The following is a 13,654-nucleotide window of genomic DNA, read 5'->3' on the forward strand; positions in this document are numbered from 1 at the left end:
CAGCCTATCCCAGTCGCAGGCACAGACAGTCATGCCGACCCAACACACAAAGCCCTCCCTAACCTGCCCCTGTGATAGCATCTGCTGTCGACTCAGAACACAATACATTATATACATATATATATATATATATATATATATATATATATATATGAATGTTCTAAAAGCATATTATGCTAACCAAAATACGAATAATAGTGATTTTTTTTGTATTGATCGTTGCTTTCAATAGACACCCCCCTATAAAAACCAAAAATAACCGCGAAAGTAAATTCTCTCAAAATAATAATTTGTATTTCCGAATATTGAAACGCACCCCAATTGGGTCAACTTGACCCAGCTCTGGATCTTTTTGCACCCCCCCAAAAACAAGCTGGCTATTTTTTTTTTATATTTACCAAATTTGCAGATTCCATTGACTGATAACATTGTTTGATTGATCACATCTATTAAACAAATAAACATATAGAGTATAATAGTACACAATTACAAGATGAAAAGGCGATAAAGAAAAGAGAAGGAAAGAATTTGTTTGTTTTGTAAAACATCGACATTTTGGTCACAAAAGGTAACCGAAACATGGGTCAAATTGACTGAGATTATTTAGTTTTTCTTGGTCAACCATTTTTTTTACAATGATTATTTTAAATTTGACAAGAAAATTGGAAAAATAGTTTTGCCATGTAATTTATTATAGACGCAACTATCTAGATGGTAGATTATTTTGCTCTTTCTAAAACAAATGTTTATAGTGCAATAAGAAGCATAATCCTAAAATAAAGTCCACAGTAAAATTTTATTATATTTCATTTTGACAATATCCGTGCACTATTTGTTATGTTCGGCCCCTTCTTAAGGTTTCTTCATTTTCCTCATGTTGAGGTTTTTGAGTTTTTCCTTGCCCTCATGTAGGTTTGAGATCAGGGGATGGTGTAATAGTATTTTGTGGTTTGCAATCATCTGTGGTCTGTGCAGCCCTTTAAGACTCCTTATGATTAAGGACTATACAAATAAACATGACTTGACTTATTGTTATTATTATTATAAAAAAAGAATACAAAAACAATCTGCCAGGTATAATATTTTGACATTTTTTTATACCTTATCTTTTCTACATTTAAAAACAAACTTATAAGCTGCAGAATTCCATTCCGAAATATAATACATAACATAATATGTAAAATGTTCAATGGCTGACATATATCTTGTCTTAATTCAAGATGTATGTAACTTAAGTACATTTACTAAAATAAAGTAAAAACACTGATAATTTAAATGTGTAAAATTATTTGACAACCAACATTATATTTCTCATTTAGACCAGTTGTCTATTATTTATTGTGCTAGAAAAACAAATAAGCGTCGTAACAAAAATAACACAAAAAATGCAGGAAATGATCGACCAATTGTCCACTCAAAAGCATAAACAGTAAAGATTAGCACACAATAAATATTTTTTTTTTGGTTAACATGACAGATAGTGGAGTCATTGGGAATTATTTGACTTTAAATCACAAGAATACAGGTTAATCAATGAGGATTAAGAAATATTAGTCAAGGACGATGACGTCATGATGAACCCGAGAGGATGAAAACTTTGTTGTATCTTTTAATAGTTGCACTTTATTTTATTGGCCACTAGAGAGCAGCATAATAAAGAAATTCAGTATAGGGCTATTCTGCAGCGGACTCTGCACATCCTAATGACCCCCAACTGAGTCTCCCCCCACAACTATTAACACCCCCCCCCCCAAGAATGATGGATGCGCTTGTTATCGACGTTGCATTTCTGCCAAGACCGAAATTCACATATAGCCTCACAGCTTATTCCGAAAAAAGACATTTCAAACCCCATCTGTCTTCCGCTATCTTTATTCTCTCTCTGGGTAAAAGCCTGCGTGTGTTTGTCCCACTTATCTCGCTCTCAGACAAGTAGGGCCCCCCACCGATGGTATTCACACCTTATGTAAGAGAAAGGAGGGGAATAAATAATAAAGATATTTGGCCCTGTTGGAGGGAATGTGACAAAATGAGCACGGTAAGAGCTTTTAAATGTTTCATACATGGAAAAAAGAAAAAAAGTGCGATGTTGTATGCTGAAATTTGTGGTTCTTTGCTTTTGATAAAATATACTAACCATAAAATGCATAGAATTGTCTTTATTGTCATTGACTACAATGTAATTTATATTGTTCACAAAATTAGGCATGACATTTTAAAAAGAATAGGTGTTTCTTTTTATATCTGGGTTATGAGATGTTGTTCAGAATAAGAGATGCAGATGGCCATTTCCTTCAAACGTTTTGTTAAAGAATATTCTGGGCACAAATGTACACATTCACAACTGCAGAAATTTACTCGTGCGAAGACTTAGATGGTCCACCGTCACTTGTCAAGTCAAGTCACATTTATTTGTATAGCCCTTAATCACAAAATGTCTCAAAAGACTGCTCAGGTTATAATTACACAATCTCCGGATCTTAAACCAACATGCGGCAAGGAAAAACTCAACCTCAGCACGGGGAAAATAAGAAACCTTGAGAAGGGCCTTCACAAATGGTAATCTTCCTTCCAGGATGGCCAGTGTGCAATAGTTTTAGCATTGGGCAGCAGTACATAAAAACATAGCGAACATCAATTTAAGAAAACATAGGTAATATGTAAAAACTTTTCCAGAAAGTGAAGAATAGCAACGACGCCTCAAGCCTGTAAAACTGTCCCAAAAAGTCCCTGAGAGCAACGCAACCTTGAACCTGTAAAATTGTCCAAAAAACCGATGACAGCAACCACGCAGCTTCCCATCACTGCCGGCTGGTCGATGCAGACTTTGATATGCTTCAGGTTCAGGGGCTTGTCTGCTGACTCATCTCGTATCATCCTTCCTCCTTGTGTGACCAGCAGCCAGCTAGTGGGAGAAAGACAGAATAAGAAAAGTATGGGGTGGGCATCAATTGTAAGCTTTTGGGTAGGAGCATGTCTTAAATCTACATTTAAAAACTTCCATTGAAGTTGGAGATCTTATCCCCGGAGGCAGAGCATTCCACAGTGCTGGGGCCCAGATAGAGAACTCTCTCGAGCCTGCAGACTTCTTCTTGGCTCTTGCAGTCACAAGTAGACCGGCATTTTCTGTGTGGCGGCTCTGTGCAGGAACATGTTGTGGAAATCAAATGAGAGAGATAAAAAGGGGCAAGTCCATGCAAACCTTTGTATGTTAGTAAGAGAACCTTGAAGTCACATCTTAAGCGACAACGCAAGTTAGCTTATAAAGGATTTATGTGGTCAAACTTTCTTTTCTTAGTCAAAGGTCTTGCAGCCGCATTTTGAACCGGCTGCAATTTTTGATGCTAGACATGGGGAGACTAGAGAGCAATACATTACAGTAATCAAGCCGAGAAGTAGTAAACACATGAATTTTAATTTCAGCATCTGATTGCGACAGCAATCTTCGCAATATTACAAATGTGGAAGAAAGCTATTCTAGTAAACGTTTTTTCCATTTAACTGAACGACGGATTAGGATAAAATCTAGCACCTACATTTTTTAACCGAGTCACTATGGGTGATATTACATTTGTCGAGGTTCAGAGCAATGTTTAAAAACAAATCATGACAATGAACTGGACCAACAATCAACATCTCTTATTTTTCTGATTTAAGGCGCAAAAAATTAAGTGACATCCAATGAGGCAGGCCTCCAAATGTCTCCTGTTGCAGATGCAGTTGAGTGTCATCTGCATAGCAATGGAAGCTAATATTATACTTGCGAATGATATCACCAATCGAAAGCAAATAAATACTAAAAAGAAGGGGGGGCAAATACAGAGCTCTGTGGAACGCCAGAGGGGACATCAAAATTGTCAGAGGTCATATTGCCGTAATTAATATATTGCGTCCTGTCTGAAAGGTAGGACCTAAACCATGTGAGCACAGTTCCTGAGATACCAATAATATTACCATATAATGTCTTGTGGTCCACAGTATCAAAAGCAGCACTGATATCCAGCAGCAGCAGCAGCAGCAGCATTGACGAGGCGCCGAAATCTATTGCTAAGAGGAGATCATTGGTTAATTTAGCCAGAGCTGCCTTTGTAGCGTAATTTGCTCATAATGCAGACTGGACAGATTCAAATAATTTTTTTTCATACATAAAGTCGTCAGCTGCTGTGCAACAACCTTTTCAAGTTATTTTGCAACCCTGTAATTATATGGGCTTTTCGGGTCAAGGCTAGGTCGCTTACTCGAAAACTACCGTAACGATACCAGAGGAAAACGTTATATTGATAATATTCAAAACTGAAGGTCTTATGGGCCGGTCACACAGCCGTTTGCGGCTGATTCACGGCTAAAATTGTGCGTTTTTTTTTTGCCCGTGGTTGCCCGGGATGGAAAATGCGTAAATTTGGCCAACCCGCTGTTCATCTGTGGTATGGCCGGAAAAAAGACGCCGGCGACTGTTTCGCTTCCTCATCGCGTCATTTTCTCGTGTAGACCACGGGTATAAAAGCTCCCGAGCCGGTGTTGTGCCCAAATCCGACTCTTACGCAACAGGCTCACCCCCCCACCCCCTCGCGTGAACGCGCATTCTGCTGCGATAGCTTTTGACTTTTTCATCCGCGTTAACAAACACATTTTGTAGAATACGATCGCACTTTATTGTTTAAATTAACGCGTTATATAGACTAGGATCTTCCACTTGTTATAACTATCTCGCTTTATAGTTTTAATAAGCGTTTTATATAGAATACGATCGCTTTCGTTGGAAGCGCAGCAGAATGCGCGTTCACGCAATGGGGGGAAGGATTTTATATACGGTGTGCATTACTGTTCGATTACGTTCACAACAAAAGCAAAGACGGAGTGGATTAAGTTGTATTACATTTCCAACAAATGCAAGACGATGTGGTTTTAGTTATATGTTCGCCATTACATTACTTAAAAGTGAGATTAGGGGCGATTGTTTTATCTTCTATATTCATTATTCATTATCGATCAATTTATAATACTCAACAAAGCTCAGGAGCTGGGGGGGGGTTTTAAGGGTTATTGTTCTATCTTCGTTATTCATTATCCATTATCCGTTATCGGTCAGTTCATAATACGCTACAAAGCCTAGGAGCCGGGACACTTACTCTCAGCCAAAAGGCCAAGCTAAGGTCACCAAAAGGTTAAGCTAAGGTTCCTGAATTAAAGTTTAGCTGCGAATGCACCGAAAGATTTATTCGAAATGAAGAGAAACTACGCTGACGGGGATCCATGTTCACCCCCTTGACGTCACGAGCACAAATGACGTGTGCTCGGCATTCGCGCTGTTTATACGCGGAGAAAGGCGTTTGACTGTCACACGCGTAACACGCTAATTTCACGTAATAACACCGCGATACAGGCGCAGAACATGCTATTACCATGCTCCACCCACGATTACCCGCTGAAATTTCCCGTCCTACCCATGTGTAAGCACGCTCTGGCCGCGGCCAGAGCACGTCATTCCGCGTCATTTCTGCGTCATTACCTCGTGTTGACCACGTGTGCGGCACGCGGTTTAACACGTGCTCAAACTTTTGAGCAGCTCAAAAGTTTTGAACGCGGCCAACCACGTGAAAATTTCTGACCGCGAGTAAAGCACTGCTCTATCTCGTCTATATGGCGGTCTCAATACGTACAACAGCGCTCAACAGCATCTGCTTCACGGCCAGAAATTTCTGGCCGTGGTTCAGCCTCAGTACGCTCGTGAAAGGCTGTGTGCCCGCGCTCTGAAGTCTTGAGCAGCGTCAAATAATTTCGCGCTGCCACCCGCGCGCGAATTTCCGACTGCGTGTTAAGCACCGCCGTATCTCGTCTGAATGGCGATCTTAATGCGTCCAATGGCGTCCGCCTCAAAGGCAGAAATTTCTGGCCGTGATTCAGCCGCAAATGTCTGTGTGACCGGCCCCTTAAGATCTGAAACAGATCTTTCACCAGTGAAGCTGGAACGGGTCAAGTAGGCAAGTAGTCCGTTTGGCCCTACTGATCATCTGTGTCAAGAATCAGATCACTAAAATTAGAAAACATTTCTGAACAGCCCCCGAAACGGACGTGATTTAAAACTTCCGAATCATAAAGGTAGAACGAAAATTCAAAATGTTTATTTAAAATTCCTTTCCTAATAAGTCGAATCTTTTTATAAAAAATACCATAAAGTCATGTCAGAATAGGTAGGACAATTAGGGTTAAGTTGCTGTCTAGTAGGCGTCGAGATTGTGTTGAACAAAAATGGCGATTATTTTCATGTAAAGCAATAATCTTAGAGAAAAAAAGATCCTTTACCTGAGGCAAGAGCTACTTCATAATTCAGCAAGCTGTCACACCAGGCTTGTCGGAAAACGTCAAGCTTTGTAGGGCGCCATTTTCGTTCAAGTTTCCCGCAACCTTGTTTGTGTGACCTGGTTTCAAAATTTATTCCGTAGAGTCGAGGACGTTAACCGAAGCAGTATTAAAAAGCCATTGTAAGTAAGTCAACAGGCCCAATATACGAAAACGATAGATCTTTAGCTTCCGAGAGCTGCACAGCAGTCAAGCCATCTTTTGTGTAAATTATCCATTATCTCTTGAATACAATTAAATAAAATGGCCCAATGAGGTGCATAATGTAGGTTTAAATTCAGGAGTATCCCAACTACGGCCATAAAGCCATTTGCGGTCCACTGAATATTTTTCAGCTGCCCAAAGTTTACACTGAAACTGATGCTGGTTCAGAAAAATATGTGATTTATACCAATTTTTTAACCAACCATGTAAATTAATTAATTACATACATTTTTTTCTTCATGACAGCGATCATTTTCTTCCTAATTTTCTTAATAGATAGATAGATAGATAGATAGATACTTTGTTCATCCCCGAAGGGAAATTCACATTTCCAGCAGCATCCCTGAGCTGAGAACAATCGAGAACAATCGAAAATAACACGGGAGCTGCTGGAGTGGCTGCCATTCGTGACGGCGCCGGAAGAAAAGATTCAATTTGAATCATGTACAAACAAACAAACAATTGAATCATGTACAAACAAACAAACAAACAAAATATTCATGTTTCAATAAGTGGAGTGTTAATAAAATGGGGGGAAAATAATGAGATGAGATGAGAATTCATCCTATTTTACCATATTGCAAACATTTACCAATAATAATAATAATAATGCTACTTGTGGTGGCACGGGGGCTGAGTAGTTAGCGTGTCTGCAACACAGTTCTGAGGTCATGGGATCAAATTCAGCTACCAGCCTTCCTGTGCAGAGTTTGCATGTTCTCCCTGTGCTTGGGTGGGTTAGCTCCAGTCGCATGTCAGGTTATTTGGCTGGTCCAAATTGTCCCTAGGTGTGAATGAGCGAGTGAATGGTGGTATGTGTCTGTGTGCCCTACGACGGGCTGACAACTAGTTTGGGGTGTCCCCTGCCCATTTCCCGAAGATAGCTGGGATGGGCTCCAGCACCCTCGCGACCCTACTCAGGATAAGCGGTTTAAATGATGGATGGATTGATGCTACTTCCAGCAAGTGTTAAGACAATTTGTCTTTAGGGCCTAAGTGCACAAGTAGCCAAAAGAACAAGACCAATAATGGCATTTAATTTAGGATGGGTTCTGACTACATTGGGCAAAAAATTTTGTTTTTTCTTAATTGGTGTGTTAAAGAAAAATTAAATGATGACAGTAAATGGAGTGCATTTATATACCGCTTTTCAAGTCACTGAAGACCTCCCAAAGCGCTTTACAATGTGCTTCACACTTACCCATTCACACACACTCTCACACACTCTCACACCGACAGCAGCGTCAGCCATGCAAGGAAACTACCTGCTTAGGGATTCATTGTCTTGCCCAAAAACAAGTCAAGTCATGTTTATTTGAATAGCTCTTAATCACAAAGAGTCTCAAAGGGCTGCACAGATCAAAGACTATTGCAAACTACAGACTATTAAGACACTATCCCCTCATCTAAAACCTACATGAGGGCAAATAATTCACATATTATCAACATAAAATATAGGTTATTCATATGCTATGGAATAGAAGTGTGTTTTAAGCTTAGATTTAAACATTTCCACTGAGGTTGCAGATCGAATCTCAGCGGGAAGAACATTCCACGGCACCGGGGCCTGAATGGAGAACACTTTTGAGCCTGCCGATCTCTTCTTGGCTCTTGGGATCACTAGTATACCAGCGTTTTCAGAGCGAAGGCTCTGGACCGGACTATAGGGGGAAATTTAATCTGAAAGATATGAGGGAGCAAGTCCATGCATGGTTTTGTATAATACCAACAGAACCTTAAAATCGCATCTTAAGCTAACAGGGAGCCAATGCAGGCTAGCTAAAATCGTGGTAATGTGATCAAACTCTCTTGCCCTAGTTAAAAGCCTCGCTGCAGCATTTTGTACCAGCTGAAGGCTCTTGATTTTGGACTTCGGGAGACCGGAGAGTAGTGCATTACAGTAATCGAGACGGGAGGTAACAAACGCATTAATTATAACGTCCGCATCCGACTTAGACAGCATAGGGCGAATTTTAGCAATGTTGCGAAGATGGAAAAAAGCTGTTCCAGTAACACTTCGACATATAATACAGAGGAGCCGGGAATCGAACCTGCAATCTTTTGATCCAAAGACGAGTGATTTACCTCCTGAGCTACCTTCATTTTTTGCATAACTGATATGTAATCTTTGCTCTAATACACATTTCATAGTGTTTAAGTGTAGCATGCACCTGTCCTCTTAGGTGCGACCCATAGGGGGAAATACCATTTCACAGGACAATGCTTTACAAACTAATGCCAGCTACAGTCAATCAAGTGGATATAAGAAATGCAACTGCAAAGCAAAACCACTAAAAAGCATTGTCTGCATCATTTTTAGGCAGACATGTTCAGAAACATGGCAACAATTACAAGCATTTACAAGCACGTCACCCAATATTCAAGCCTTTTTCAATCCTTGAAAACAAAACACAATTATTTTATAAAACAATAGAAGAGAGACTGCAACCTTGTTTTTTATCGTTTGGATCGTGGCCTGAGTTTTATTTATTTGCAACTTTCAACGCTAACTTCTGGCAATATCAACACTTCATCTTGACAATAAGAGGTTATTGATTGCGCTTGGTTTTGGCATTCAAGGTGACGCCACGGTGCGTTCGCTGTTTTGTCGTTGTCGCCGGGGGGCTTTTGTTGAATTTGCTGATTGTCAGCTAGCATTTGTCGATGACTTTTTAATTGGGTGACTTGTGATTTTCTGTATTTGAAGCTACATTTGCATTTCTTTGCTGCATAACAGATCACCTGTTGATTCTAGTGAGTCATTCACCTTGTGAAATTACCCAAATTCCGGCAAATTACCCTTTTTGAGCTTTTAGTTGTTTTAAAAGGCAATATCCTCACTGAAAACACATCCAAAGTGGTAATTTCCTCTGGGAAAATTCCAGAAAATTCTTGTCGGTCAAGTTGCTCACTCATGAAAACAGCCGGGTGCACACTTGTGCGAGACCTTCCCTAATTCCACCTCTGGAGAATAAACACATATTGTCCATTCTCATTTGTTTAACCAGCCATGCTAAAACAATGCAATTCATGTTCATCAAGTGGAGTTTATTTGGAAGGCTTCCATTTAAACAAGTACAGTAGACCCTCAAGATATGGCGTCCCTAAGCTTACGATCGCTTTACAATGTGGAATGTTTTTATCGGCCCTTCTTTACGGCATTTTACCACCTATATGACACTAGCAATAAATTATTTGCGCCCCCCCAAAACGTAAGAAATTCAAGCTTGTGTTTGTGTATATGACTGTGTGGGTCACATGCCTCATACATCTCCAAGATGCCTGTCTGCTATTGGATGACGTCATACAAAATGCTGGTCTACGACTGGTTTGCGTCACTGATATACTTTTGGCTAAACTTCCTCTCATAATGCCTTCTGTCTTTATTGAATTCAGAATTTCATGTGCTTCATCAATGAGTCGGTGATACAATACTGTATTTTTTGTAATGTATTCATTATAACCAATAATGAATAAGGCACCCGTCTGATTACCCCCACAAAGATACACAGCCGTAACCAATAGTGTCACGGTTGCCCATTGCCCTCACTTGGCCCCGCCCGTTTGGCGCCAGCTGCGGATCGTTGCTTGATTGGCTTCACTCCTATTTAAACTGGGTGCTCTCATTCACACCTTGTCAGTCTGTCAACAAACCTCTGCACCCGCAAGACGTGTATTTTGACTCTGTCTGGTATCCTGCTTGTATATCCTGTCCGGTATCGATCCTGTCTGTCCCGTCCTGTCGGGTATCGATCGCGTCTGTTCGGTATCGGCTTGTGTTTCTGGTATCGTACCTGTCTGATACCTGACTCCAGTCTCCAGTATCGATCCCGCTTGTTTCATCCTGTCCAATATCTTGCGCCAGTCTCCAATATCCGGTATCAATCCTGTCTGTCCCGTCCTGTCTGATATATGACTCCAGTCTCCAGTATTTGGTATTGATCCCGTCTATCTCATCCTGTCTGATATCTTGCTCCAGTCTCCAGTATCTGGTATCGATCCCGCTTGTTTCATCCTGTCCAATATCTTGCGCCAGTCTCCAGTATCCGGTGTCGAGCCTGTCTTTCCCGTCCTGTCAGGTATCGATCCCGTCTGTCCGGTATTTGCTCGTGTATCTGTTATCGGTCCTGTCAGTCCTGTCCTGTTCGGCATCGATCCCGTCTGTCTGGTATCTGCTCGTGTATCTGGTATCGATCTCATCTGCCTCTGGTTTCCTGTTTTTCGGCGCCGGACTTCTGTCTCACTTCTTCCGCCAAGCAATCGCCGAATCACTGGCTTTTGTGTTCACACGCATGACTGCGCCATTCCCGTAAAATAAAGTTTGTATGAAGATGTTACGCGTTTGGGTCCTCCGTCTGTTCTGGTACTGACAAATAGATGATATGGACTACAATCAAAAATCAATAGTTAATAAAGGAAGGGAATGTTTCAAGGATATGGCAATCCTCGCAAGTGGAATTTTTTAAAAGAGTTTCATTACTAATCCTCCCGCCCCACTATATCCACCCGCTACTCCAATGCATCAGCTCAAGTCGCATGACAAAGGCAAAGGTAAAAAAAAAAAAAGAATTTCCCTTTAAACGTACGTAGATGTATTTTCTTGAAAAACCCATGCTTTTGTTTGATGTGCATTGATGTACACACATGTGTATGCCAGGTCTTAAGAGGTTGAATTCCTATTCAATCATACACTTGGTTATAACACATTAGTGCTATATTCTATTTTGTTTTTTAATGAGTTTTATGGTTACCTTGGCTTCGGAACACCTTAGTTACACATTGCCATAGATTTCTGTCCCCCTTATACGGCATGTTCACTTTTCGATCTCCAACCCACGACAAATTTTTGTCGTAGTCTGGGGGTTTAATGTATTATGATTTAATTCTTAACATACCAGATTAATGAAATAAAACAAAAGCAAGACATTTACCAGCAGCCTCCACTCTGCCAGCGCTCTCATTGCTCAGCTGCAAGAATTTCTAATACAATCACGTATGATTGCGTTAAAAGAGTTGGAGAGAGAGGGAGAGCCGGGAGGACGAGGAGGAGGTACGACAGGGGGACAGGGGGAGATAGAGAGTGAGGCGGTCTACGACGCTTTCATTCCGTCTGGAACGTCCACACCGCGAGGACCTAGGTTTTTTTCTCGGTCCCTCACACTAATTGTTGATTTTGAGACAGAAATTTCCCCTCCTCACTGCCCACTCCGATCTTACCCCCTGCATAGTTTTATCACATCTCTGCAGCCTTTTACTGCCGCCTCCCACCCTTTGGAGACGGAGCGTGCAGTGTGCATTGCCATTCATGCCTGGATCTTTTTTTTTTATTGGCCATTTGAAGAATCGTTGAAGTAGGAGCCCAGAATGAAAGGATCTCTTTGCGGCTGAAGGACTCAGAACCGCCGTTGGTGGGACCCACCGTTATTCTTTGGGGGTCTTTGATAACACGCCACTCATTGACACTGTTGCATGTGCGCACGGTCCAGCGGTCGAAAGCACTCGACAGCGAGGCGAAAGTTCTTGAACGGAGATGCAACTGGAATCTCAATGATGTCCCGGACTATGTTCTTCATCAGGATGACATCCGGTTGAAGCTTCTGACACTCAGAAAATTGACCGTCTCTGATTTTCTAATTCTCAAAACCCGTAAGACGCCAGGTGAACCGGTCGTTTTTTGACACCTTTCGGGGAGATGGCCGCCATCGCCAGCTCCCTGATCCGCCAGAAGCGACAGGCCCGGGAGTCCAACAGCGACCGGGTGTCCACGTCCAAGCGTCGCCCCAGCCCCAGCAAGGACCCCCGCTCCCTATGCGAGCGACATTTTTTGGGGGTCTTCAGCAAAGTGCGCTTCTGCAGCGGCAAGAAAAGACCCGTCCGCCGGCGACCAGGTCAGTGAGTGTCGTGACCGGCATCCCCTCGGAACCCCCCCTAGACAGAACCCAGCTTAAGACCCCCCCCCCCCGCTGCGTTTCCCTGCAGTCGCCGGCTCCCCAACCACCCAGTCGAATTTCACCATGGTCTCCGGAAACAAATCCACCTGTTCCCTTGTCCTGACAGCAACCCGGGGGAGTTTTACGGTTTTCTGTCATGCCTGTGTCCCACTACAGCACTCCCCTTCCGACAATCCCCCTGCCCTTAAAAACTAATTCCAAATGAATGCCGATCTATTCCGGACTAGTTACACTGCAGTGCACCACAGGGCTCTTTTTCTTGTTAAATGTTTTATTGGTAAATGTTTATTGCCGAGTGTGGGAGCATTACTGCAGTGGGTGGGGCAGGGGGTTCTTTAGGGTGGGGGGTATATCCTGGAATGTAATTAAGACCTTCTTGGCCGGTATGGATGTCACACGGCAGCTCTGTGTTAGTATGCATTAATATAACCCCCGCCCCCCGGGTAGTTATTACGGGAGAGCCCCGCAGACGGTCGGGCAGTCTGATTAAAACCCCATACAGGTCGGCACCAGTAAACAATTCCCTGATATAAAACAATGAGAAAATGAGCTGGCAGGTAGGTAACACTCCGGAGTTACCGTACATTTTAGTGATTAACATGCACTCATGCATAACGCGCAATCCCTAATTTTTGATTAAAAGTCAGAGTAAATTTTGTTTTACTTTCTGAGCTCAACCTATTCATTGTAGGTCGAGAACTATTGCGACAAGATTCGAACCAAAGCGCCAATTCTTAATTACTAGATTACTAGGGTTATAAATGACATAGGATTTGGCATTCGATTTTATCTTATCATCACACTATTTTTACGATAACATGTTGCTCAACTTGTAGAGCAATGACTAAAATCTTTTATTAAACAAATACATTGTAAATTTATTTTGGTTTTGTGTTCGTAGTTCCCATCCATCCATTATTTGCACCGCTTATCCTCAGTAGAGTCGCGGGGATGCTGGAGCCCATCCCAGCTATATTCAGGCAGTGGGCAGGGGGACACCCTGAACTGGTTGCCAGCCAATCGCAGGGCACACAGGGACAGACAATTCGCTCGCTCATTCACACCTAGGGACAATTTGGACTGTCCAAATAACCTGACATGCATGTTTTTGGAATGTGGGGGGGAAACCGGAGTGCCCG

The 13,654-nt window shown here is 42.0% G+C and overlaps 1 protein-coding gene and 1 long non-coding RNA gene across 7 annotated transcripts in view; one reads left to right on the forward strand and one right to left on the reverse strand.

Annotated features, from left to right (window-relative positions):
• Positions 1-13,654, forward strand: part of LOC148376330 (fibroblast growth factor 12) — a 63,741-nt gene that overhangs the window by 1,438 nt on the left and 48,649 nt on the right. For 2 of the 4 annotated variants that reach the window (XM_088346340.1, XM_088346349.1), the window contains exon 1: positions 11,642-12,452. The exons of the other annotated variants lie outside the window; for them this stretch is intronic. In XM_088346340.1, the coding sequence (XP_088202466.1) occupies positions 12,257-12,452 (196 nt within the window). In that variant the 5' untranslated portion in view covers positions 11,642-12,256. Of the gene's footprint in view, positions 1-11,641; positions 12,453-13,654 lie in introns of those variants that run through there. 4 annotated transcript variants of the gene reach the window in all.
• The window catches only part of LOC148376331 (uncharacterized), a 50,377-nt gene continuing 39,093 nt past the window's right edge, over positions 2,371-13,654 (reverse strand). For all 3 annotated transcript variants that reach the window (XR_015851592.1, XR_015851588.1, XR_015851589.1), the window contains 3 exons: positions 3,955-4,047; positions 2,989-3,139; positions 2,371-2,905 (listed from right to left, as the gene is read on the reverse strand). This is a non-coding gene — a long non-coding RNA (uncharacterized LOC148376331). The remainder of the gene's footprint in view (positions 2,906-2,988; positions 3,140-3,954; positions 4,048-13,654) is intronic.

This window comes from Urocampus carinirostris, chromosome 1, assembly GCF_059441175.1.
Source record: "Urocampus carinirostris isolate Australia breed hairy pipefish chromosome 1, RoL_Ucar_1.0, whole genome shotgun sequence".
In the NCBI taxonomy this organism is placed as follows: Eukaryota; Metazoa; Chordata; class Actinopteri; order Syngnathiformes; family Syngnathidae; genus Urocampus; species Urocampus carinirostris.